Genomic DNA, 27,072 nt, shown 5'->3' with positions numbered 1-27,072 from the left:
GCAGCCCAGAGACCAGAGCTGAATTATGTTTACTGAACAAAGAAGAAAAAACCGTCCCAAGACAAGCCCAGGAATGGTGCAGGTGTGGACAGCAGCAAAGGGTAGTGTTGACACGGTGAACGCAGGCCCGTCCGTTCCCTCCACACAGTCCAAAGGGGCACCCGCCGGCAGCCGGGATGGGTGGCCTCCTCTGCAGGCCCTGCTGGCAGCCGGGCGCCTGGCCACAGATGCTGCGGCTCCCCCCACCTCACCTCCCAGGACAGCAGCCCCCGGGGCACCCACCACACAAGTCCTGATCAAGGGGTCACAGGCCAGGGAGGGGCCCACAGGCAGGAGGTAGAGTTGAGCACCAGTGTGACCTGTGGCCACGTCACCAGCCAGGCGGACGGAAGGAAGCCGGGCCTCCAGCTCAGGCTGGCTGGTGGGTCCTCGAGGAGGGGCTCAGTGTCCACCACGAAGAAATGGGTGAGGAAGGCTCTTGTGACATGTGACCTCACATTGTGACGTGTGACCTCACAGAGGGGTGAGTCTGGGTGAGGAGCAGCTATGGGATCCCACCCAAGGCCAGGAAACTGAAGCTGACCAGAGTAGGGTCTAGAAACTCCAGGGCAAGTGGGACTGGCTCGGTCCAGACCTACCCTGGCCTCAAGGCCCAGCGAGTACTGCCTGCCTACAAACAGCTGTGTCCTCAACTAGGAGAGAAGCTGAGCCAACTTCGCGTGGCAACAGGTACAAATGGAACTGAAGGTACAGAATCTCAAGGCTGTCAGCCCCCGAGTGGGGAGAGGGCGCGGGGGAGGGATGTGGGGGTGTGCCCACTTCCTTTCCCAAGAAACCTGAGACCTGCGCGTCACCCCGGCCCTGACCCCGCGGCTTGGGGCTCACAGGGTGTCCTCCAGGAGGGCTGGAGGCGTCCCGGGGCAGGTGCGCCAATCACCGTGCTCAGAGGCTGACAGTGCAGCTGGGGGTCCCCGTGACCCTCGCTGGCCCCCGCAGCCACACCCCATGTGAAGGGCCCTGTGAGTTCACTCAAGCCTGGATGGTGGCTCCCTTCTGGTCTCAGCCTCACCACCCTCCCCGTGCTCCCAGGCTTACCCCCTCAGCTGTGCGCTCACCGCGTGGCTGCACAGAGGCTTCCCTGCTGGTCCTTTAAAAATGTACAACCGTGTGTTACATAAATAAGAAAGGGGCCTAGCCCCAGTCCTCAGGCCATCACCAGGCACAGCCTCCTCGGGGCCCTTCTCAGCCGCTCCTTGGGGTCCCGGCGTGCTCCACCACCATCTGCACAGCATGGTCCCCGCTGTCCTGTGCAGCTGGTCTGGCCGAGACCACTAGCCTACCAGGTGCGTCCCCCATGCCTCCCAGGAGGGGCTATGTGGCCAAAGTCCCCGGCACATAGCACAGGGCCCAGAGCCCGCCAGGAGCATTCCCAGGCTGACCCTCCCGTGGCTAGGAGATCTTGCAGTTGCTGCGCGAGCAGTTCTGGGGGGGGCTCTGCGGTGGCCGGATGGACTTGGACCGCTTGAGACTGTTGCCCTTGCTGCCGCCACCCCCAGCCCCACTGGCCAGCGAGTAGGAGCGCCCGTGCATCATGACGGCGTTCATGCCATTGGCCATTGAGAAGGACTTGAGGTGGCTCTTGATGGTGACGGGCAGCGGGAGCTTGTCGATGAGGTGCACGGGGGTGCAAGAAACGATGGCCCGGCAGCAGAGGTCCTGCAGACTGAACACTGCGGGGGCGGGGGGCGGGGGTGTCAGATGATGAGGGGTCAGGTCGTGGGGAGGTAAGGGGGGGGGGTCTTGGTGGCAACTGACAACCTCGCCATCAGATGAGCACAAGTGACAGAGCAGGGGCCTGGGGACTGGGAGGGGCGGTGCGCAAAGCCCCCAGGGCTGCTGAAGGGGAACAACCCCCACCCCACACCAGGCAAGCCCAGAGCAGCCACTGGGCACCCCGCCCCTGTCTCCTCCCCACCCCGCAGGGCTCGGCGGCTAGACATCCAAGCCCATAACCCTGGGTGGGAACTGAGCCTCCCTGCCACCTCGTTAGCTCTGCTCTGGTGGGACTGGGGCCTGGAACCTGTCCTCTGGCGGTGGGACAGGTCAGTCCGCAGCCACCCCTCCCCTGCAGGCCCCGCCCCCGCAGCCGGGCCCCGCCCCTCCCCTGCAGGCCCCGCCCGCGCCTCACCTCTGTTGGGCCTCCAGATCTTCTCCATGCCATGCCGCATGAGCACGATGCGGGACAGCTCAGTGAAGGACTCAATGACGTTGAAGTTGCACAGCGGGCTGACCTCGAAGAAGGTCATGCAGTTCTTCTCCGCGTAGGCGCGCGCCTGCTCTGTTGGGACTTGCCGCTTGAAGGCTAGATGCAGCCGGTTCCCCACCAGGATCCGGGGGACTCCGGGTGCGTGCTAGGAGGTGTGCAGGACTCAGCAGACGTGCAGTGGCAGGATGCCCCTCTGCACCCACCCCCAGCCCCCAGCTCGCAGAGCGACCCTCCATCGATTCCGTGCTGAGGGGCCCCTGGGGGCCCAGAACCCCAACCCGTGGTGCCATTGCAGCCAGCGGCCAGCGGCTGGGGACACACAGAACCTGGGCATGAGAGGCGCTGCAAGTGGGGGCCACAGAGGCTCCCTTTGCAAGTGGGGGATGTCGGCCCACATGCCAGGGATGGGTGTGGCCCTGGAAAGGGGTCTTGGGGAGTACACCTACCTCGTCGATCTCTTTGATCCACCGGTCAATGCCGTCGAAGGACCAGCGGTTGGTGATGTCATACACCAGCAGGATTCCCTGCAAGGCAAGTGAGGGTCTTACGAGGTCCAGGTTCCCACGGATGACGGGGTCTTGTTCAGGCTCTGCCCCGTAGCCCTCCGTCCCCATACGGGCAGGGCCGGGGCGCTCAGGCACCAGCCAAGCTGTCAGGTGGACACGCAGTTCACCCAACAGGCGGCGATGTGGAAAATGAGCTCTGAACCTTCCTCCTGCATTTAAGGGGGGCTCTGTGCACAGGGCTCAGCTAGCCCGACCTGTCTCCTCACCGTGGCATGCCCTGTCCACCGTCTGGCTGGGGGCCATCTGACTGCAGGGACCTCAAGGGTTCGGTACTGCCTCCCTCCACGTGGGGAATCTGCTGGGATAGAACTGTAGTTTTTCCGTATCTTTCCTCAAGCACACGTGCTACCCTACGTCATCTAACAGTCACTCCACCTGAGAACGGCAGGCGCACAGGACTGCGGTGTGGGGCACTCTTCCTGGGGAACCAGGGGGTGCTGAACAGAGGTGTTTCTGAGCGGTCCCACCCACACTTGCAGGGGACGTGAGTCCGGGAGCAGCTGCCCCAAGACCTCCGCACAGAGGCTCTGCTGCGGGGACTTCCCTACCACAGCCCTCGGAGACTGCTATTCCGCCTGCCTGGTGGCAACCTCTCATGAGCCTCAGGGCCCCGGGGTCACCCGTCTCTGGCCTCATGTTCCACCCCGAAACAGGCTCTGTGAGAACCCACCCACCAGCATGGCTCACGCCCTCCCTGTGCAGGGAGTAGCCTTCATCTAGCCCACGTCTCCGTCACACACCAGGAAGGGGAGAGTGTAGCTGTGATGGAGGGCACCCTCCATCTCAAAATGAGGAATTCTGAAGCCTTTCCCCTTGAAACTGTGCTTCGAATTCTGGCAGATGAGGTCCTGCTAAGGAGCAGGTGGAGACCGCTTTCACCCCGGCCGGGGTGGGGTGGGGGATGGAAAGCCTGTGCAGGGCAGGGCGGAGCTGCCTGCAGGGGACACGCTGGGCCTGGAGGGGAGCCGCCCGCTGTGGGGGGATGACAGAGTCCACCAAAAGGCACATGGACCAAGGGCTGGGCCATCCGCGTCGAGTCTTTACAGATACTCAACACAGAACTGCTCATAAAACAAACATCAACAAACTAAACATGCGGTCCCCAGGCCCCCAGGCGGGCAGGCGACGCAGGCAGGGTGCACTTGCGCTCACCCACGCTGCTCATGGGCACCACAGACATCGAGGGGACAAACACGGACCCGTTGCCATACACGGGCAGTTTTAGAGAACAGAAATACAAACACACCACACAGAACAGGCTTCCACAGACGTGACCACCCGTGGAAGGGCTGGACGGGGACTTACTTCCTTGCTTACGCTTCCTGTGTGATGTTTATTTTTTGATTCAAACATCTTTATTAACCTATCAATGTTACATTTTACACATAATATAAAAAGGGATCTTCATTAGTACATCGTGTTAATAAAGCAGTGCTCCAAAGTGACCAAGAAGCTGGGGAGGGAAAGAAATTTTCATTTTGGTCTTTTTCTTTCCACTCCAGCAAATTATACTTTCAATTAACAGCAACAAGGGTATCTTAAAAATGCTCTGCTCGTTACATTTCTGTGCCTCACTGCAAATTAAGAGTAGCACTTGAGCCTTTCGGCATGTGACTGAGTCTTCACTGACAGCCCCGTCCAGGCTGGGTGCACGTGACCTCCGGGGTCCTTCAGGAGGGGGACACCTCCTCTGGGGCTGTCAGGCCCCCATCTGGCCTGGAGCCACACCAGGGTGAGAGGCAGGGGCTGCCATGCAACAAAAAGCCTGGTCGTGCCAGTCTGCAGGGTAACTGCTCAGGTGGAGGTGAGCCAGCAGCCACTGAGGCCGACCAGCAAAGGCCAGAGCTGGGCCTGGCACACTGGCCACACAGCCCGAGGACTGCTGAGGCTGTGGGGGCCCACGTGCTGACCACGGCCAAAGGCTGAACTCCACCCTGCTGTAGGCACAGCTGCCCTGAGCTCCGACCAGCCTGACCTGAGCTCCCGGCGGCCAGCAGGGTGAGGCAGCAGTACTGGGAGTGCTCCCGATGGCCGCCGGCTGGAGCCCTGAAACCGGCGTATCCGTTAAGCCAGATGCCAACAGGACATTTTCAGTGATTTCGTCCTGGCTTGTTAAAGCATCAGAAGCTGACTGCCGTGCTCCAGAACCTGAGCGGACCGTGCTCAGGGAGCACCGGGAGCAGTGGCGCTCTTCCACCACCACACCCTACTCCCGGGGCGCCTCTGGGTGGTCCTGGTTGCCAAGCCATCCAATGCACAGTGCACGCTATTTCCAAATCCCACCGGTTCTTGCCGAAGGTCTCACCCAACCTGACTCAAGGGGTCTTGGCCGGCTGTGAGCAAACAGTCTGCTTTGGTTTCCTGCCACGCAAGGGCAAGGTCAGCACTACCGGATCTGCAGCAAGACCCCCATCTCCACGCTTCTGTCTCCTTCTAACTCCGTCAGCACTAATCCATCCTAAGTGTCATCTTCATCACGAACGGGAATCCGCAGACATCCTGCCCCAGCGGAGCTTTGATGATGGCTTCCCGCTCAGTCCACCTGCCCATTCCAGGAGATTCCATATATGAAACTCCAGAGGCGCCCCCCTGGTGGTCCAGGACCTCAGTCTCCCAACGCAGGGGGCCTAGGCTCCAGCCCTGGTCAGGGACCCAGGTCCCACAAGGCGCATCTCACGGACAGCTCACCTCACCGGCAGCTCGAGCGGGCCCCAGCCAATCGCACAGACCCACCAAGCCAGTGCAGGCAGGTGGGGAAGAAGAGGGGACCCGTAACGTTTAAAAGCTCGAGCAAACGGAGAGAAGCCCATCTCTTGGGTTCAGGCTCAAGTGCACCCCAAGGCTGTTGAAGAGCCTCTGGCTGGTCTCCTAGCTGGCGCCAGTCTCTGCCTACCACCGCCACCCGTGTCCGCCAGGTCAGGCTAATGACAGAAAGGTCACAGGACGAAGGACAGCGAGACGGCCAAACTGTGGGCAGGGACCAAAGGGACCACAGACTTGGCAGGAAAGACACTTGGACTGAGCACAGGTGGCTTCCTTGAGACCCCAAATGAGGTTCCTGGTCACCAGGACCCCTCCAAAGGACCCCCAAGTCAGCTGTGACCTCAGAGAGCCACAGGAGTGGCAAAGACATTCTTACTGTATTCTCCCCTTTTCTCTTAACTTTGGCTCAGCTTCTTAAAACTGAGTAAGCCTCCATGGTAGAGACAGAGGCTCTGGTCCTGCCCCCGCCCCAGTTACCTGCTGCTGTCTTTCAGGCGCCCACAGGCATCTCCTAACCCACAGAGGGTCCTGGTGCAAACCGCCCAGCACACCAGGGCCCTTCCCCACAGCAGCCACGCTCTTGCACCAGGCTGGTCAGCGGGCGCGGCTGCTGGGTCACAGGTGACACACCTCATTTTGTTACAAACATCGGCAGCAAGCGTCTGAGCACACACGGGTGACTCGAGCTGCGAGAGAAAACCTCCCAGGTGTGGGTGGGCGTGTGCACCCTTGTTGCCAAGGTAGTTTATTGAGCTTACACACCAAAAAACGTAGGCATTTCAGGTGTGACCTGTTCAATGAGTTTGGACAAACACACACTTGTGCAATCACCACCTGACCAAGGTTGGAGGGCGGCTTTTACCAGTGAGTGTGGGCTGAGTCACGCGGTTGTGGTACAGCGGCCAAGGAACCACAGGCTGTGGCTGAACGCCCCTGCCCACGCCCCACGGCGCGAGCACAGCTCTGCCCAGAAACAACCGCGCGGACGAGGGGAGCAGATGAACTGCATACACCCCACCCAGGCTGGTGTCCTACTTGGCACTTGCTGGAAGGGTGCATGTGCCCAGACCACTCACCTGTCTCCAGGAGACCAGCGCCTGGCTGAGCTCCCCTTGGTGCTAACCCAGCTGATCCCAAGCCCCAGCTCAACAGGACGCTGCCGTCCCCGGCTCCCCCCACACGCCCAGCCCATGGGAACTGGCACAGGGGACCACGGTCCCCCACGCAGGGAGCGCTGGCCGCCTGGGCCACAAGTGGCCACCTCAGACCTCAGCAACGGAAACAAGGGTCACAAGTCAGGAGACCTGAGACAGAGAGGGCCTCCCAGGAAGAGACACATGAGTGCAGCCAGGGCTGCGTCGGCGGCTGTGGGGCCCGGGTGCCTGTGAGGCCTCCGGGGACTGCACCAGGGCAGGAGGGCGACAGGACAGACAGGACCTGGGGAGGAGCAGCTGCTGATCGCACCCCGGGCCCCACGGGCCACGCTGCAGCCAGCGTGGGGCATCGACCAGGCAGGAGACCTGAGGTCAGCTTCCCAGCTGGAGACCCACCCCCACCCGCCACCCGGGCCGGAGACACACTCAGGATCCACGACTGGTTCCTCCAGCCCAGAAGCAACAGAAGCCTCCGGAACTAGCACAGTCAGCATGAGTGACACGTCCACGCCCGTTGCCCTGCAGAGAAGTGGGCACGGAACGCGCTCCCTCCCCAGGCCCCCGCAGGTGAGCCCTCAGCCGACCTGCCTGCGCCCGTCCCAGAGGAGCTGGCCTGCATGCGGGGCCCCGGGGCTCCCTGCTGTTCCCCGATCGCCCTATCCCCACAAACCGAGGTAACCACCCACCCCCACCTCATTTCCTGTTTTATTGAAAGAGTAGCAATGGGTGCATCGTAAAAATTGGGAAACATTCAAAAGCAACGGGAAGAACAAAGACCTCGTCAGGAAGCCTGTGGTCTCAGGCCCAACACCCGTTCCCCCGTGCACGAGTAGACTCCCCGTCAGACCCCCCCACACAAGAGGTCTCCTGGGCGCCCGCGCTCTCCCGCGGTCCTGGGCTGTGGGGAGGCCCCCGCACCCTTGTGTCTGCGCTGGTGCCAGCCAGTCTGCGGGCTGCCGGCTCTGACCGTCTGGGAGCAGCCGCTCCAGGTGGGACCGCCAGGCTAAGCAGGTCGGCAGCAGCACCCTCGTTCGCACCTTGGTGGAGGCCTGCACAGCCAGGAGCCCCACCATGGGGCTATCCACCACACGCCCAGCCGCAGTAGGGAGCGGCGCTCCAGACGCTCCTGAGAGGCACCTGCAAACGTGTCAGCTCCTGCTCACCAAGCAGAGGAGGCCCAGCCTGCACTGTCCAGTCCACCATCGGGGGGCACGCCCCACCTGGTCAAAGCCTGGGCCCCCCACAGGTCCCCTGAAGCCAGTCCCCTCGTGAAGGCAGCGAGTGGGCAGCTGGTCTATTCACACAACTGCTGCTTCCCTCCGTGCAGCCTCAAATCTCACACTGACGGCTGACACACAGGCCACCAGGAGATGCCCAGGACAAACAGGGATGAGCAGGGCCCCAGGAGCCCCCGCACTGCACACAGCCCAGCCTCGGAGCTCCTCCCTGCAGGCCCACCACCACAACCCGTGTCCGCCCTCTGGCATCTGCAGCAGCCCTTCCCACAGGGCTCAGCCCTCTGTCCAGCCAGCTGGCCCCGAGCCCACAGCTGCCGTGCCCTGCACAGGGTGCCACAGCCCTGCAGACCCCATGGAGGATGGCCGTGCAGGTCTTACCTGTGCGCCCCGCGAGTAGGACCTGAAGATGGTGCAGAACCGGCCCTGGCCCGAGGTGTCCCTGAAACAAAGTGGGGGGATGCGACCCATGGGAGCCCACCTGCATGAAGGACCCCGCCCCTCCCGCTCTGCATGCGCCCTGCAGACCTCCTTGGCCTGGACACTCCAGAAGACTGCCCTGTGGGGCTGGAGAACTCAAGTGCGGGGGAAGTCACACATCAACTGCGAGGGTCTCCAAACGCCCTCAATGTGGAATCTGGTAGTGGCAAGGAGGGAAGGGCCGGGGCCCCCTGGAAACACGTCTTTATGGGCAAAAGGGAGCCAGGCTCTGCCAGGACAGGCAGCCCTGACCTTCTGGTCTCTGCGTCACATGCGGTCCCGTGTCTACACGGCTGCTATACTGGTGGTTTCCTTAAGGACCCGACTGACTTCACCCCGCTCCCTGGCCCCGGCAACAAGGGAAGCACAGCAGCCCCCGCCCAGGCGTCTCGGCGCGCAGCCCGACTCACCAGAGCTCCAGCTTGACCCGCCGGCCGTCCAGCAGGATGGTGGTTGTCTTGTAGTCTATCCCTGCGATGAAGCAGAGCGCGGGTGAGAGACTCGCCTGACCAGGACCCGGTCTCTGCGGCCCAGAGGAGACAGGGCTGCAGCTGGGGAGCCCAGTGGCTCCTGTCATCCCAGGGGCCCAAGGGGGTGCCAACGCGCCAGCCAAAGGGAGGCTGGTTGGCCTCAGCGCTGGCCACGTCACACGCTGCTCAGAGCTAATGGGTTTCTGAGCTCCTGGGCTCACCCACCACCCAGGTGCTGACAACTGGAGTGTGCCTGGAGCACTGTTAATGACAAAGCGGCATCTGAAATGCTTCTTCTCTGGAAAGCTCTCAAAGAACCTCTGCTGGCCACGTCTTTACTTTTCATTTTTTGAATACTTTAAAAACTGAAGTATAGTTGAATTACAATTGCTTCAGCTATACCGCAAAGCGATTCAGTTTTATACGTTTATCTATTCTTTTTCAGATTCTTCTCCGTCATAGGTTATTATAACATACTGAATTTAGTTTCTGATGTTATTCAGCAGTTCCCTGTTTATTACTTTCTCATACTTTCATGCGGAAAAAGCTAAATAAGTCCCGTCCCTGGCAGGGGCAGGGACAGTGATGGACGCATCGCCTTACACCAAGATCTTCAACTGGTGTCCGAAAAGCTGGGTCCTTCGTCCTCCTCCCTGGAGCCTTAGGCATCCAGGTTCTCGACTGTTCACGACACCTGTTCCAGGGAGGCTTGGAAATGGGCATTTTCCATGCAGACTCTGCACGTGGGCAGACTCCACCACAGCGCTGCACGAAGGGCCCGAGGGCCTTCCACCCCACTCACTGCTGGCCACATGTCAAAGCCTGGCTCCCACCCATCAAGACACTCATCAGAAGGAAAACGTAATCCACAAAATGGTACATGATAAATACTTGCAAATCACGTATCTGAAAAAGGACCAGTATTCAGAAAACATAAAGAAATCTTAAAACTCAACAAAAAGAATCCAGCTAAAAAGTGGACCAAAGACTTAAAGAGATGTTTCTCCAAAGAAGATATGCAAATAGCTAATAATCACATGAACTAGGGAAATGCAGATCAAAGCCGTATGAGACACCGCATCACACCCATCAGATAGTTATTATCAAAAAAGCAGAAAACAAGCAGTGTTGGTGAGGATGCAGAGGAACTGGAACCCGTGAGCACTGCTGGTGGGGCTGGAAGACGGCGCCGCCGAGGGGGACAGCACGGCGCTCCCTCAGAATCAAACTCAGAGTCGCCAAGGAATCCGGAACATCCACCCAACATGTGCGTGTCGCACACGCATGCTTACGGCAGCATCATTCACGACAGCTAAAGGACGGACACAACCCCAGTCTCTAAAGATGAAAGAATGAATCAGCAAAACGCGGTCCATCTGTACAACAGAGTATCATCCCACCTCAGAGAGGAAGGAGAGTCTGACACGTGCTGTAACGGGAATGAACACTCAGTAAAACAAGCCGGACACAAGACAAGCACTGCCTGACCCCTTCTGCGAGGTCCCTGGAGCGTGAGCCTCAGACGGAGACTGGACGGAGAGAGGCCGCCTAGGACCGGAGGCGCGGGGGAAGAGGTGCTCAGCGGTGAGTCCCAGCTGGGAAAGTGGAAAAGCTCTGGAGGTGCTGGGAGGGCGACTGAACTGTACACCTAAAAGACTTAAAATGATAAATTTTACGTGGCCCATATTTAGCCACAATTTTTTTCAAGATGGAAGAGAAGATTCTTCCACACGCACTCTCGAGCTAAAGAAACACAGAACTCGGGTGTCTCCACCGTCTTTCCTGTGCATTCACCTCCCCTCAACTGTCTGCCGACAACCCACTTTTTTAGGTGGGAACTCCTGGAATTCTCTGTCAAACGGGGAGCTCAGATTTGGCCCTGGACACCTTAGAGGGTCCGGGCTCTCCGGCTGCGTGAGCCAGACCCTATGAAGACAGTGCTGGACACAGCGATCCCGGGAAGGCCACAGACGCCCACGGCCCATGCTCCAGTCACCTCTGTGGGTGCTCAGCCCAGTGGGTGCTGGCCATGGGGACCCACCCCGAGGCCGCCCCCACGAAAGGACTGTGGCCAGTGGACCAGGGCCCGGGGGGCCAGCCTGGAGTTGCAGGGAGGAGCGGGCACCCAGGGAGGGCCCAGGAGGAAGCAGGGCACAGGGAGCCACTGGGGAGCACGCCAGCCTCTGTGGCCCTGGGGCAGTGCACACGGGCACCTCGCCCACCCCCCGCCTGAGCCCGCCCAACTCCTTACTCAGGACTTCAACTCCAAAGAGGACGGCCAGCACCCAGCCTTCAGGGCCTCTGCTCAAAGCGCTGCCAGATGCCACAGAGGGCCCTGTGCGGACAGGCTCGCAGAGCTGGGCACAGGCACCGCAGAGGGACCAGCTCCGCCTTCCCTGCAGCACCGCCTCCACGCACAGCGGCTGGGCCAGACGGCCCACGGACGGGAACCAGTGGGACTCCCACCCAGGAGCCCGCCCCAGGGCCGGAGGATCCTCAGGGCAGACAGCGGGGTCCAGCTGAAAATGGCCAGGGGCCCAGCTCTGCAGAAGACACAGGAAGCCGGCAGACTGACACACTCCCTCGGAGGTTCTAAACCACCTCAAGGAGGGGCTTCCCTGGCGGCCCAGGGGCTAGGACGCTGTGTTTGCATGCAGGGGCGGGGTCCCATATCCCTCGGGGAACTAAGATCCCACGAACCACACAGCGTGGTTAAAATACATCTCAAGTGTGCTCTTCAAGCTCACCCTGCCGCTCACCCACCCACCTGCCAAACCTGGGCAGAAACGTACAGTGTGCATAACAGACTCAGAAAACCCAGACACTTGAGTGCAAAGGGAGGCCCACCCGCAGAGGCAGCGCCTCCTGCACGGACAGCGCCAGACCTCACGGCTTCCCAGCCCGGACCCCCTCTGTGGCCTCAGGACCTGTCCCAGCAGAACTTCAGTCCCCCGCCCATCCTCGAGGACCAGCAGCTTCATGGGATGCATGTAACACCTGGTGGGCACAGAACACCACCAGTCCCAGCTGACAAGGCGACTGCCCAGCGCACACAGAGGCAGGGCAAGGGCACCTCACACACGGGGAGGAGTCCCCACAGGACCTGGCCAGGGGCCTGGGACTGCAGACACTCCTCCAATGGACACAGGGCTCAGGAGGCCGCTGGGGGCCAGAGCAGGCCGGCTGTGTCCCCATTGGCCCCTGGCTGCCCAGGCTTCAGCTCTGCGCCTCCTAAACGGCCAGCCCCTCTCTCCTGGGGGCTCACGGGACGTCTGCCTGCTGCTCCCCGGGGCTTCTGAGGGGGCGCAGTTCACCTGACGCGGTGGCCTTCTGCATGCCTCACTCCGCCAGGCCCCAGCCACCACGCGCAGCCCTGAGCCAGGAACTGCAGCCTGAGCGTCGACTTCCACCCCGCGCCCCCGCTGCGGCCGGGTGTTCACAGCTGAGACCCCACCTTAACATCGCGTAGGGTCCGACATTTCACAAGGATGTTTCCACTTTATGAATCATATACGTCTGTGGCTTGTTCAGAATCTGAACAAGAACTGTTCACCATCTCAAAAATAATCACGTCATGCACAGTGACACCGTCACCAGGTCCATTTTCACCGTCACCTTCTCAGCGTCGCATGGCTGTCCCCAGGCACTGACTCACTCGGCCACAACCACCTTACGATTTCGCCCGCGCCCCTTTGTCCTGCTTCACGTTACAGACGTGTGTGCTGTAGCGACGAGTGTGGGCAGAGCAGGTGATCCACTACTTCCACTCCTTTTCAGGACAGTCAAGGGGATGCTGCAGAGACCTGTCCAGGAGGGCCGACGCCTGGGACCCCGCGTCCCCTGGTCCAAGGGACCCGCCCGGCAGGGAGGCGCACAACCCGGGAGGCAGGGATGCGACAGAAACTGCCCAGCACCGACGCTTCCGCCCTCCCCAGAGGTGCTCAGAGCAGGGCTGGGAGGAGGAGGCAGGTCGCTCAGGTCCCATCCTGGCAGGTGCCCACGTCCTGGTGATCAGGGAGTCTATCGGGCACCCCTTAGGCCCTGATAGCCAGTGCACCAGGGGCTGGGACTACGTGCACGGATACACAGGAGGAAGGCCAGGGGGCCCCAGCCAGCAGGAGAAGCCCCCCGCGGCCCCAGGGCCCTCCTGTGGAGGACGGCCTGGTGCGGGGTTCGCCTCCCTCGGGCCCTTCTCCCCCGCAGTGCAGCAGGCAATCCTCCCTTGGGACCCACATTTCCCACACCTGCGGGCACAGACGCAGGACAAAAAACCTTGAGAAAACCCACCTTCGCTCGAGCCCTGGGAAATAACAAGGTCAGCAGGGTGAAAGGGACAAGCAGCATCACTTCTCAGCTTTAGCCTGCGCACCAACCAAGTCCGTGGGTGTTCAGAAGCCCAGGGTTCTGCCCTCCCTGGGAGCAACAGCTTTCAGGAGCAAGACCACCAGGCACAGCCTGCCTGACCCCTGGGGGATGGGGGGCATTTCCCATGCACCGGTACAGGCTAAACTCAGACCCATCTGCAGGACCGCCAAGGAGGGGTGCCCCACCCACAAAACAACCTGCCAGCCCCGCTTCCATCTGAACTTTAGTCTTTACAGAGGAATCGGCAGCTCTAGTGTATATCCACCGAGGCACTTCCCAACAAGATGAAAAGCCACAGGACAACTTGTTAAAAATTCATAACAGTGAGAAAAAAACAAGTGACGAAGACTGGGTTAAGAACGAAAGAGAAATTGCTGATCAATGCCTTCCCTTGCGCCTGACACGGGCGCACAGCTCCCGGGCATGGAGGGGCTGCTGTCACCCTGCCATCCCTGCATGGGAGGAGCTGGTCTCCCAGCACGGCCCCCAGACCCCTGCTCCCCTCCTGGACCCAACATGATGCCAACGCCCAGCGTCAGGGTGCTGCCCCAAACCCAGACAGGCAGCCGCTGCTCCTCAGAGCTACTCCTTAGGGAGGGAAAACCAGATATCGCCAAGTTCCCAGAAACAGACAAAGGCAAAAAAGGCCTAGGTCCTTGCGGAACCAGAAACAGCGTTCAGCAACAGCGGCAGACGTGCAGAAGTGCTGGGGGCCGCACATGGCAGTGCAGGCAGCGCCAGGCGAAGCGGTCCTCCTGACACACCTGACCAGCCCTTGCACACCCTCTCCCCGGGGGCGGGGGGGACAGCAAGGCCTCTCTCTGCCACGTGTGCCTCCTTCCAGGGCACACGGGGGGCAGAGGAGGGTCTCCCGCAGTGTGGCGGGCCCTCACAGGCAGGCACAGGCCTCAGTCCTCCCGAGAGTGATGGCGGTCAAACCTGGTTTCTGCTCCTCAGAGAAAGGCCCAGTGACGATGGCCACTCCATGATCACACTGCACAGACAGCCCTGCGGCTCCGTGAAGCAGGAGGCTCCTGATGAGAGGCCTGTGCCCTGGAACGGAGGCCGGGCACCACCGCTGACAACACTCAAGCTCAGCGGGCCTTCGGCCTGGCCCACGAGTGCGCAGAGCCCCCGAGGCCCAGATTCCTGCCCCACAGACACGTGCATGGTGCTTTGTGGTCGGTTCGGAGCTGAAACAATTCCACAGTCTGGGACTCATGGACAGCAGACATTTATCCCCCACTGTCTGGAGCCCGGGAGAGCACTCAGCATGGGGGATCCAGCATCTTTGGGGGTGGCTGCCCACCATGTCCTTGGGCGGAGGTGGCGAGGGAGCCCTCCTGACCAGATCACCTACCGAAGGCCCCACCTCCTAACACCATCTCTGGAGTCAGGTGTGAGCGTGTCAATTGCGGAACGCCCGCCCAGTGCTGGCAGGGGCAGAAACACAGACGTGCGCTCCGCTGACCAGCCTGCAAAAGCCGACCAACACCAACAACCCAAAGACTCTTCCATAGGGCTGTGTGGTCCTAGTCCTGGAACCTGAGGACACGCTTCCCACAGGGCGAAGGGCTTGGCCGACATGATGGGTCCCGGGCCTCAAGAGGGAGAGGACCCCGGGCTCCCCAGCCCGATGTCATCACAAGTCCTCAGAGGTGGGCACCCCTGGCCAGTGAGTCTGACAGATGCGATGGAAGGAGGGCCCTGCCCTGGCTCTCAGAGTGGAAAGGGGGACCTGGTGAGGAGCGCAGGTGACCCTGAGGGGCTGGGACAGCCCTCTGTCCACAGCAAAGGAACAGGGACTCAGCCCCATCTGACTGACTGCTGCGCCTGCAGAGCGGCAAGATGGCGAGTGACGGCAGAGGGAGCGGCCGGGGGACAGGCGACCACGGCAGTGGTCTCAGGGAGTGCCCAGGGGATGGGTGACCAGGGTGGTGGTCTCAGGGAGCGGCCGGGGAATGGGTGACCACGGTGGAGGTCTCAAGGAGTGCCCGGAGGACAGGCGACCAGGGCGGTGGTCTCAGGGAGTGGCTGGGGGATGGGTGACCGGGGCAGTGGTCTCAGGGAGCGCCCGGGGAACAGGTGACCGGGGTGGGGGTCTCAGAGAGTGCCCAGGGGACGGGCAACCGGGGTGGGGGTCTCAGGGAGTGTCTGGGGGATGGAAGATCAGGGCCGGGGTCTCAGGGGACGGCTGACCACAGTGGGGGTCTCAGGGAGTGCCCGGTGGGTGACCAGGGCGGGGGTCTCAGGGAGTGCCCAGGGGACGGGCGACCGGGGCGGGAGTCTCAGGGAGCGCCCAGGGGATGGGTGACCGGGGTGGGGGTTTCAGGGAGCGCCTGGGGGAACGGATGACTGGGGCGGTGGTCTCAGGCCGTTTCTAGTAACAACTCGACAGGGTCTAAAACCCGCCTGCTGGGAGGATTTACCAGGAGGCGGCCCTCAGCACGGTGAGTGTGGAGTGCCCGCAGCCCTCACGCCCTCCCCGTCGGGCAGAAACTGCACGTCTGCTCTGGAAAGCTGCCGGGCGGTGCCCACCCCTAGCACTCACCGCACCCCTGACGGAAATACGCGTGCTCACTCGCCCAGACACATGTCAGAATCCACACACCAGCACCCCTCAGGGTGACCCAGACATGGAAACCCGCTGGTTGAAATGAGAAGACAAGAGAGGCCAAGTCGTACAGCTCCGCTTACCGAAGTTCAGGCAGGAGAAGCGGGTCGGAGGGGACGCGGGGTGGGGCAGCTGGGGCCTGAATCATACCATGATCAGGGCCACTCGCTGATCTGCTGACCACAGCAGATCTGCCCTTCTCCGGCGGCGCAGGGTCGGAACCACAGGTGCAGGCGGCAGCCCATCACAGGCCTGGAGGGGACGGAGCGGACGCCCTTGCACACGGGCACTCGGGCTGGGGAGCAGCTCCAAGGAGGTCATGGGCTGGCTCCCTTAACACCTTGAAAACCACATGAAACCAAATCAAAGCAAAAGCTTTCTGCTGTCAACGAAGAGCAAGCCATGTTTCACACACGAAACTTCTGTTATTTAAAAAAAACAACACAACACCCTACCGATAATCCCAAAACTCAAAGGTGACCATTAACGTTCTTGAGTGTTTCAGCCAATGATTCTGCCCTTTGTCTTACTTACACAGCCTTGACAAGATAACAAAGGCTTTCCTAACCACTGAATGTTCATTCACTATTTCTCCACACCAGCATTTTTAAAGGCTCCACAATATCTCACCCTACCACTTCCATATGTCCTTGCCAGACCTGTGGGCTGCTTCAAGTTTTTCATTTTTATTTTTTTTTTTTAAAAGAAAAAAGCTTTGCTTTCCTGCAGATGTGCCCCTTAAATTCCTCAGGGTGGGTGCCTTACCACTCGCAGGAAGCGGGGCTCGTCCACGTCTGGACACAAGTGGCTGCACGCCCGGCGGGAAAGCAAGCATCCTCTGACCTGGGCTGTGCTGAGCTCATGGGCAAGCACCCCATCCCGCTGCACCTCAGGGCTGAGCGTCTTCCCATGTCCTCCCCCTGAAGCCTATGTGTTGCCAAGTGCCAGAGAGGAAAACACTCCCAACTACGACATCATGACCAAGTTGCTCCCATTGTTAAGGCATGTGGGTGCTGCTGACGCGGTCCAAGTCAAATCACCACAGCCCCATGGTGTGTGTGTATGCACACGTGCACACCCGCAGCTGACAGGCCTCTGCAGCCACGTCACACCTGAGCCCTGTGCTCAGGGACACACCTCCCGCCCAAACTGCATCGGTGGGAAGATCAGAATCAGGCAGTTTGAGGACAGACATCGGACCCAGGAAGGTAGGGGCCAGACGGCGGGGAGGAGAGCACTGAGCCACCACAGCCCCGGGGCAGCACGGCCCGCAGGGCAGGCGCGGGTGGCCAGCAACGCTGCCACACTGCAGCACCCATGGCCCCCGCAGTGGCTTCTGGACCTGAACACGGAACCTCGGTGCCCCTCAGATGGACGTCTCTGCGTTCTCAGGCCTGCACACCCCATCTCATGCACCATCCCTCCCCATCCCTCCCAGAGAGGCGCGCACAACCCTCATCCGCAGGCACCCTCCCCACTTCGGACCAGGTGCTCCCCCGGAAGGGAAGGCGCAGCCGGCTGTCGGCTGTCCGCTCAGCTTATGCCCCCAAGAACTGCCCTGGTCCCAGGACATCTGCCCACTGGGGATCCACGGTGCCATGCTCAGTCTAACCCACAGAACACACCAGGTAGCCTTTTGGGCTCACAAACACATGTTTATCACCAGCCAAGATCTCTGTCCAGGGGCTTCCCAGGTGGTTCAGTGGTAAAGAATCTGCCTGCCAATGCAGGAGACCCGGGTTCAATCCCTGGGTCAGGAAGATCCCCCGGGGAAGGAAATGCTGGTAACCCACTCCAGTATGGACAATGGAGCCTGGCAGACTACACTCCATGGGGTTGCAAAGAGTCGGACACAACTGAGCAACTAAGCCGCACAAAGACCCGTGTCCAGGGTTGGCACTGACTCCTTTGCACCTGCTGTGGGCAGAGAACCGGCCCACTCCCAGGGCTCGGGCCTTCCCGGCTCTGCTCTTCCGTCTGAGGACGGGCATCCTCTCTGCCATGCTCTCTGCACGCCTTGACTCAACTAGGCAGAGTCCGCCCAAGATCCTGGAAGCCTGCCTGCCGAGCAGCCTCCCCGTGTGTGAGCACATCCCCTGAGCGCTCCTGGTGGTGCCCACCGCCCCCATCGGGGCCAGTCTCCCTCACCGTTGTTTCCGCCCCCCTGCTTCTGAAGGACGCATGTCCACAGCCAACGAGGGTCCGGACATTCCAACCTCCACAGAAGAAAGTGGTCCACTGTGGACACCAGAACCTGCTCATTACTACCAGATCCCGAACGTGACTGAGAAACCTCAGTTACCACCTTACACTCAAGAGTTCAAGTTCACCTTTCCTGCATGCCCAGTTGCTCAGTCCAGCTCTTTGTGACCCCGTGGACTGCAGTCCGCCAGCCTTCTCTATTGAATTTCCAGACAAGAATACAGGAGTCGGTGTCACTTCCTCCTTCAGGGGATCTTCCAGACCCAGGAATCGAACCTGTGTCTCCTGCCCTGGAAGGTGGATTCTTTACCACTGTGCCACCTGGGAAGCTCAACTTCACTTTATTCACTTCTATTTCCCAGCTCGTTCCCAAAGGACTGACGAAGTCCAACTGCCCATCCTGAGAGTGACCTGCGCATGGTCTCTGACACCCGCACGCAGTTCCAGCGTGCTCTCCAGGGCGCCCAGGTCAGCACAGTCAGCCCAGCGCCACCTCCCCTCCCTCCCGCGTTCCTTCTGCAGCACGCTCCAGGTCAGGGTGCCGGACACTGACATCTTCCCCACATTCTCCAAGCGACCGAGGGATGATGTCCCAACTGATGTGATCCTGGGCCCTGTGAAAGGTGTGTCCCCCGCACTAAGTACTGCCCACGCCCAAACCAGGCAAGTGGCCAGCTCTTCAGGGAGCAGGCACTGTGCACCTGGTCAATTCCTGGGCTGCACCGCAGATATGAAGAGCTGCAGTGGAGAACTGTGGTCATCGGGGAGAAGAGCCAGGCCCAGGCCCAGGGTGGAGATGCAGCCAAGGGTGCAAGCACAAGTGTGAGAAGGGCTTGCCGCTGCACTCTCACCCCAGAACCTGGCACCCGACAGAGGGAAGGCAACCCCGAAATCACTTAGCTCCAGACTGCGGTGCCCAGGAAAACACAAAGGAAGAGAAGAGACTGGGAGAGGTTGGGTGGTAACCATGAGCCCAGGGGTGCCATAGCAGGCTGCCTGCTGTGCCTCCCAGGCGCAAGTCTCCTGCCAACACTAGGGACAAGGCAACGGAGAAAACAGCAGGGGGCACACCCCAGCACGACAGCTCCGGGTCGGCACTGAGGATGGAAACCAACCTCCAGCCCCAGAAACAGCTGGACCTGTCCAGGGACGCGGCACCACACTGGGTCACAGAAACAGAGAAATAACCATCAGGGCAGACCCCGGGCAGGCCACCCCTCAAACCAGCTCGCCCCTCCGGCCCCTCCATCTCTTTCCTTCCCTCCCCCACACCCCAGGTTCAAAGGAGGCACACACTCAGCAGCACTGACACCAGGAGCAGACAGTGAGGACAGAGCTGTGCCTTTTCTCCAGCTTCCCAGGACATGGGCGCGTCACGACGATGTGTCTTCCCACTACCCCTAACCCTGAAGACCGTGGGAGCCAGGGTGCCAAGGGCGGAACTGCCCTCTGTGAACGGGCAGGGCCCGAGGGGCGGCAGAAGGCTTCCAAGCACTGGACCCAGTAGTGTGGATAGTGTCGGAGCGGAGTCTGTGGAGCCCTGGGGAGAAGACGCTGGGCCGCCGGCGCCTCCCGCCAGCTGCCTCTGTGCCAGCAACTCCCAGCTGCCTCTGTGCCAGCAACTCCCAGCGGCCGGTCCACAGGAGCCAAGTCTTGCCACAGGCACGGACCCTTCCTCTGGCCCCATGGCGGGGTGTTAGCAGAAAGGAATCTGAGCTCCCAGGGAGCGGGGATCGAGAGGACCACCCGCGAGAGGCTTCCTTCACCGTTTCTGGCTGACCCGCACTGGCCCAGGCCACTGGGAGTCCCTGAGTCCCTGCCGTCTCCACGCCTCAGGCAGCGCTCCGCCTGTCACAGGAAGGAGGCGGGTCCCCTCTCCACCTGTGGCTGTGTCCCCAGTGCTCACCACACCCGGCAGGAGGACCCTCGGCAGCAGAGGTCTCGTCCGAGAAAACCTCTGTTGCCCTGATGGCGCCCTGGCCTCGGGATCTGCCGGATACGCACCACCAGCCTCCTGGGCATCGGCTCCGGGAAGGTGACTCAAGAGTCCACCATCCGCGCCTGGAGACACCCAGCAGTGGCGGTGGTGGCCTCCCGCTGGCCCTCTTGCCCTTAAAACGAACCCAGGGCCCTACTCTCGCTGAGGCTGGGAGCATGTGCTCGGGGAGGTGGGACAGACATCAGCAGGGGGGGCCCGGCCAGCCCAGGTAGCCCTACGACCCTGACAGTTCTGAAAGGAAAGGATGGAGGAGCAGCGTCCACAGTCTTAGCCGCCACAGGCCAACAGGATAGTAAACAGCCTCCGCAAGAACCCAAGACACAAAGAGTGTGGAGGACGAGGACGCCAAGAAGCAGAATTCCTCAGGAAAGCCAGCCTTGCCGGGAGCACGAAGGTCCCGGGGAAGGAGCGCCAGAGCCTGGGAGGGGCCGCGCTGCCCCGTCAACCGCGGACGCTGAGAGAAGCCCAGGCAGGTGCCAGCGATGCGTACGTGCCGTGTTTGGGCCACAGGTCCGGGAACGTGGACAGAACGTTTAATCCCGTCAGGAGCGCGCGTTTTCCTCCTGCACAAGGTGCTGATGCTCGGAGCCCGGAGCCCGGAGCCAACCGCCTTCCTCTGAGGACGCCCAGGTGTGCACACCTGGAGCGGCCGCGCGGCCAAAGCAAGGCCCTTCTTCCTCGGAGGCCCGAGACCAAGTCTCCGCCCGAGAGACGCCGCGGGCCGCGGCGGGCCCCGGGGAGTTAGGGCGCTGATCCCCGGCCCCCGCCCGGCGCCGGCCCGCGGCCAGGCAGACGCAGGTCGCCGGGCGGCGCCAGGTGCCGGCTTACCGTTGCTGTAGGCGTACGGGGACTCCGCCGCGCCGTCCTGCAGGCTCTCCAGGATCTCGCCCTTGCCCACGTCGCTGTCGCCCACCAGCAGGAACTTGAGCAGGTAGTCGTAGCTCTTGACCGGGCTGCCCTGCGTGCCCATCGTCGCTCACGCGCGCGCGGGCCTCGCCCGCATTCCCACGGCGCCGCGGAGCCCGGCGGCGGAGGCCTCCGGCCGACCTGCGGGCGCCGGCGCGGATGAGTGGGGCTAGGGGACGGCGAGGCCGCCCAGCCCACACCTGCTCCACCGCCCCCGCCGGGCCTCTCCCCTCCTCGCCTCAGCGTCGCCGCCGCCCCGCCGCTTCCCGCAAGGCGCCGCTCAGCCCCGCCGCCCCGCCCCGCCCCGCGCGCCGCCATTGGTCGTCCGTCATCCCCCTTCCCACGGCCATTGGCCGGCGGCCACGTCCTTCAGCACCACGGGCGCCCCCAGCCCCTGCCCCCGCTTCCCAGACTTCGCCGCGAGACCTTCGCGCGCCCCGCCCCGCCGCCGCCCCGCCCCCGCGCCGTCGGTCATGCCCCGCCCCCTCCCCGCGGCCATTAGCCCGAGCGCAGGTCCATCACAGATGCCCCGCCCCACCGCTTCCCAGGCCGCGCGGAGAAGCCCGCAGATGCCCCGCCCCGCCGCCGCCGCCGCCGCCGCGCCCCGCCTTCCCGCCGTCGCCATTGGCCCTCTGCCGCCCGCTTTCCCGGAAGCACTGGTCCGCCTGCACGTCCGTCACAGCCCCGCCGTCCCCGCTGCGTCCCACAGAGCATCGCGGACTCACCGGCAACCCTACCCCCCGCTACCACGGCTCCTCGGCCCGCCCTCCACTTCGCCACTGGCCGCCGCTGCAGCAACCCTCCCACAGCAACTGGACCACCCGCACATTGGTCTCGGCCTCTGAGCCCGCCCCCCTTCCGAGATGCTCACCAATCAGGAGCCTGGAGCTCCAGGTTGTTTGCATACGCCCCTCCTTCCGCGTACGGAGCAGGACGGCGGCCGTCCCCAAGACGGGGTGAGGCGGCTAGGCGCGGGAAGACTGGGGTCTCGGGAAAGTCGCGGCCGCTGCCCCCACGAAAACCTCGGACGGGACGGAGCGGCCCGTTTGCTTCAGCGCCCTCGGAAGCTGCACTCTTCGACAAGGGGGCGTGGCGCGGAGAGGAGAGCCAATCGGCGCTCGGAGTGGCCTCGGGAGGCGGGACTTCCGCTCCCGCGTGGGCGCCGGGGAGGTGAAGTATGGTGTGAGGAGGGGGCGGGCCCGGAGGACCGAGGAGGGCGGCGGCCGGCGGTGAGGATGGTTGGGCGGCGGTGAGGATGGTTGGGCGGCGGTGAGGAGGGGATGCTCGGGGGCGGCGAGGGGACGCGCTGGTCATGACGGGGGCGCAGGGCCCCCAGCGCAGCAGGTCCGCTCCGGTCCTTCGTCTCTGCTTTTCCCCTGGCAAGGCCTGCAGTTAGACAGCGGGGCTCCGATGGCCGGACTCTGCGGAATGGCGGGCTCATTGCGCTGGTTTTCCTCCGGCTCCAGAGAAGATGGCACTGCCGGCTCGGAGCTACTGTGACCGGGTGGGGGGCCCAGGAAGAGGGCCGGGGCGTGGGGCTCTGAGGTTTGACCAGGGGGCCTCCAGGAGGAAGTGACTTTGGGGTTGTTTACAGGATGGATTAGAAATGCGTGTGAACCCGTGTGAAGATAACAGTTTTACTCTTCAAGATGGAAAGTAAAGCAAAATAATACTCTTCTCCCCATTGGATCAGCAATGTCACATGTGGGCCACGATGTGGGGAACAGCTCTCTGGGAGGGAGGTTGGACAGCCTAATAATCCCGTGTCTTGTTTAGCCTGGAGAAGTTGTCAGAAACAAGCTCAAAGAATCACTGTAGAGCATTGTAGTGATGGTGAAAGTGGTGAAACCACCTAGACCCGGGATAGGGTGCCATTAAATCAACCAGGTTTACGCCGCCCCTTCAGTCATTGAGGTAAACCGCGAACAATACTGACCTGAGAAGACAGACAAATGACAGTACAGTTATACCCAGTGTAACTTTAACAGGAATGTTTTAAAGTTTTAATTTGTTTCATTCTAGATTTGTGTGTAGAGAAATATAATGTGTGCACAGGATGAAGTCTGGAAGGATGCTCACCAAATGGACAACATGGTTTCCTTTGGGGATGGAGAGTGGTGTTCTCATTAATAAACATTTTCCCGGGAACATATTCCCACATGACATGTAGTTAACAAAAGTTTAGCATATGGGCTTCCCTAGTGGCTCAGTGGTAAAGAATCCACCTGCCAATGCAGGAGACATGGGTTTAATAACCTGGTCGGGGAAGATTCCACATGCCACGGAGCAACCAAGCTCATGCGTCACAATTACTAAGCCTCTAGAGCCTGGGAGGCCAAGAGCCTGTGCTCCGCAACAAGAGAGGCCACTTCAGTGAGAAACCCGCATACCACTAGAGAGTAGCTCCCTCTCTCTGCAACCAGAGAAAAGCCTGCACAGCAACAAAGACCCAGCACAGCCAAAAATAAACAAAATTTTTTACAAGTCCAGCATAGAACTACCATACAATGCAGCAATTCCTCTCCTAGAGAAATGTAAACATACTCTTAAACAAAAACTAGCTTATGAATGTTCACAGCAGCATTACTCACAGTAACCAAAAGGTGGAAACAACTGAAACATCCATCAGCAAATCAACAGATAAACAAGATGTGGCGTATCCACACAACAGATTTTCATTCTTAAAAAGGAATAAAGTGCTGACGCCTACTACTTTTATATGAAACATCCAGACTAGGCAAGTCCACAGAAAGTAATCAGTGGTTGCCAGGACCTGGGGGAGGGGAAACGGCGAGTGCCTGCGTCCTGGGCACAACGTCTCTTTGGGATGATGAAAATGCTCTAACAGTGGTGACGGTTACACTACTTGGTAAAGCTACTGAAAACCCAGTGACTGTAGGGACTTCCTTGGTGGTCCAGTGACAAGGACTCTGTGCTCCAACGCAGAGGGCCGGGTTCGATCCCTGGTCAGGTCCCACATGCTACAACTAAGATCCAGTGTGGCCAAATACAAATATTTTGTAAAACTCAAGAATTGTACACTTGAAATGGGTGAATTTTGTAATATGTAAAGTATGCCTTAATAAAAACGTTGAAAACAGTAAGTCAGTGAAAAGGACCCAAACTGGCAGAGGCCACGTGTGTTGGGGCTCCCTAGAAAGACCGCATGCAGAGGGGACAAGCACATCAGCACAGCAACTAGGCCCCGAGGACAGCTCAACCGGCACGTGTCCAGGAGGTGAGCAAGAGGGCGCCAGCAACCCTTCCTAGCGGGTCCCCAAGCCTGGGCCGTTCTCCAGCAGTAGGTGGTCTTCACAGGGAGCAGACCTCTGCGTGGCCAGGGCACAACTGAGTGACCACCCCCACAAGCTGCAGATAACCTGCAGTGAGCCGTGTGGACTCTGTCATTTCACTTTGGTGGGGCACCTGGGGAGGCCTCCTAAGGAGGCCTGGTCGCTCTTTTGCGTGCACAGCACCTGGTGAGCACCGGGCCCTTTCTCACCTGCCTGCAGGGAGAGGCTTGGTACCCTCCTAGCTCCGGGCACTCATGGGCACGGGGGTGAGCAGGGCCATCCGGTTCACTCAATCTACAGAGCAGCCATAGCCTGGATGCTGGCCCATGGCAGACAGGGCCGCCAGCATGCCAAGACAAGGCACATCCTCCACAACACAGTGTTCGCAGAAATGCCAGCCCGTGGGTGGAGTCTCATTAGTCCTCAGCTGGCAGGGCTGGGGAGCTGCAGCCAAGCCAAGCCTCTCCTGCAGAGGTCACTGCACCAACCTTGGAGCCCACCTCTGCCTGGCCTTGCCTTCTCCCTGCTCGAAAGTCACTCCTCACTGGTGGTGACATTTCTTTCTTGGAGTCTGAGGCTGCTTGGAAGGGATGGTGGGTGAGAAACTGTTATCCCACTTTGAAGAGAATTTTAAGTCAAAACCACCCTTTGTACCTCAGGACTGGGGGCCCCCACTCCCTGGTTCTCCATTACCCAGGACAAAGTGAGGCCACTGGGTCCTTACCAGCACAGCCTGTGCAGCAGGCGCGGCCACCCGAGACCTGTCTGCGGAGTCCAGTCCTGGGAGAAAGATGCAGCAGCCTCCCAGGTGCCTCCTGTCCTGTGGACTTAAGTTTCCAGTGCCACTGTCCTCTCTGGCCTCTGACCTCCTGGCCCCAGGTCAGAAGGGCTTGGCAAGAACCCACAGGGTCTGGAGCCAGGGGGCCCAGACAAGGGAGGGATGGTGGAGGGGTGCCGTTCCCTGAGCCCAGCAGGCCCTGTGGGTGGAGGAGCTGGCCTCCACGTAGCTCATGCATTTCTGCAGGGATGACCTTTGAGGAGCCTGAGGCCAAGGACACAGCAGCCCAGAACAGCCCTCTGCTCACAAGTCCTGGGTCAGCCCCGCAAAGGCGCCCAGGTGCTGGGTGGTCAAGGGTCACTCTGGGCCCCTCTGGTGAAGAGCCTGACGGTGTCCCCTGCAGTTCCCCCATCCACTGGCTGGGGCCAGGCCCCCAGACCCAGCCTCTATCCAGAGAGGGGGAACAAAGAAGTGGTCTGGGGCGTCTCCCCCTCCCCACTGAGTAGGGCCTGGGGTCCACCCATGGGGTGAGTCACACAAGTGACTGACACAAGTCACAACAATTGGCCCGCTGGTTACTCAACCTCCAACCCCCGGCCTGGGCCTGCTGCCAAGAGAGGCCCCACTGAAGTGCCTCAGATGGAGGGCGCTGGAGTATGTGCACGCCCAGCAAGAACCAGCAGGGGACGCTGCAACCAGTGGGCCAGAGCAGGAGGAGGGACAGGACAGGGGGCCGTGGTATCTCTCTACTGGTCACTGTCACGTGGAAGGGACAGCAGCTTGCAGAGGCAGCCCTGGTGTGTCAGGCTGACTTCACAGGGATGGGCAGACTCGGTGTTCCTCCCAAGGCGATGCCTGAGGTCACAGTGGCATTTGCGTGTTCCCACCAAGAGCACAGGAGCCGAAGCCCAGGATCATCAGACGAACCCAATGTAGGGACAGGCTACCAAGAAGTGACTGGCAGGATCTTAAGGACCCCAGTGCCAGGACAGGCAGAGCGGGGCTGGGGACGCTTGGGGGCAAAGGGAGAGGGGGAAGCAGCTGCCCCACCCCTCTCGTCTCCCTTTGCCTCACCGTGCACTGGGTACGTAGGTCAGGCCTTGGGCCCACAAGATAGGAGGCCCAGTGGGCCTTTCAGGGCACAGTTAGGGGCAACTGATGATCAGAGTATGAGTTCAACAAAGCGGCTGCAGGAAGCTGGGAGCCACGGGGATCTGGTGAAGGGCGCGAAGTGACGTGCCGGCTGTCTCCTGGTGAGAAGTTACAGCGTGAGCACACCGTGGGCCTCAGGCCACCTGCTTCAGCAGCTGGCCATCCCTCTCTGAGCCCACCTCTGCAGCAGAAGAGCACCGGGCCCTCCTCTGTGGGCAGCCGTGAAGACCTGTCAGGGAGGTAGCGGCCCCAGATCAAAGTGGAATTGTCCATTTCTCAGGGCAGCCTGAGTTGTATGTAGCACAAAGCCCTAGGTCAGCGTGGTAGGAGCAGTCAGAGCCCTGGGCTGGGGTGGGGGCCACTGATGAAAGCCATACAGGTCCAGAGACCAGACAGGATGGGAGTAGCCGAGACGTGTAGGTGGCGTGTCTCAGTGGCTGCCAGTGGCCAGTGTTCCCTCTGCTGGCTCTGGGGCCAGGCCTGGCCCTTGGGAGATGGACAGGCAGTCCTGTACCCGAAACGAGTGACAGCTGCCTGACAAGGCCGGGAACGTGGCTACCGCTGCCCAGCAGGCTGAGCGGAGCAGGGGAGAATTCAGCAGGAGGTGAGGCAGGCCCCAGATGCTGTTTCTGAAGGTGGAGACCCTTCTCAGCAGAACATGGGGTGTGGTCCTGTCCGCCAGGCCCCACGTGGGTCCTCTGCTGACCCCGGTGGAGACGCTGGCCTGGAAGTTGCCAAGTGGCCTCTTCAGGCTTCTACCCTCTCCCCCACAGCCCGGATAGCAGGCTCAGGGCAGTCACCCGCGGGCCCTGGAAGCTGCAGGATGAAG

At 61.1% G+C, this 27,072-nt stretch overlaps 1 protein-coding gene and 1 long non-coding RNA gene across 7 annotated transcripts; one reads left to right on the top strand and one right to left on the bottom strand.

Annotated features, from left to right (window-relative positions):
• Positions 1-11: 11 nt before the first annotated feature.
• Positions 12-22,516, bottom strand: RAB40C (RAB40C, member RAS oncogene family). Of its 6 annotated transcripts, XM_061400632.1 has the most exons (7): positions 21,746-21,844; positions 20,943-21,161; positions 8,875-8,935; positions 8,366-8,426; positions 2,713-2,790; positions 2,189-2,411; positions 12-1,730 (listed from the first exon to the last, which is right to left on the bottom strand). In XM_061400632.1, the coding sequence occupies exons 2-7, from the start codon at positions 21,082-21,084 to the stop codon at positions 1,450-1,452; spliced, it is 846 nt and encodes a 281-aa protein (XP_061256616.1). In that variant the 5' UTR covers positions 21,085-21,161; positions 21,746-21,844; the 3' UTR covers positions 12-1,449. The 6 variants fall into 6 exon arrangements, 5 of the variants coding, with proteins under 5 accessions (XP_061256616.1, XP_061256613.1, XP_061256617.1 ...); XM_061400629.1 differs by lacking the exons at positions 8,366-8,426; positions 21,746-21,844 and adding an exon at positions 21,892-22,426; XM_061400633.1 differs by lacking the exons at positions 20,943-21,161; positions 21,746-21,844 and adding an exon at positions 21,892-22,012.
• Positions 22,517-22,851: 335 nt separating this feature from the next.
• Positions 22,852-24,120, top strand: LOC133238047 (uncharacterized). Its single transcript, XR_009733432.1, has 2 exons — positions 22,852-22,934; positions 23,043-24,120. It is a non-coding gene; the product is annotated as an uncharacterized LOC133238047 (long non-coding RNA).
• Positions 24,121-27,072: the final 2,952 nt, after the last annotated feature.

Source organism: Bos javanicus, chromosome 25 (genome assembly GCF_032452875.1).
Source record: "Bos javanicus breed banteng chromosome 25, ARS-OSU_banteng_1.0, whole genome shotgun sequence".
Lineage (NCBI taxonomy): Eukaryota > Metazoa > Chordata > Mammalia > Artiodactyla > Bovidae > Bos > Bos javanicus.
The sequence above is the reverse complement of the archived record's forward strand: the minus strand, read 5'-3'. Positions and strand labels throughout refer to the sequence as shown.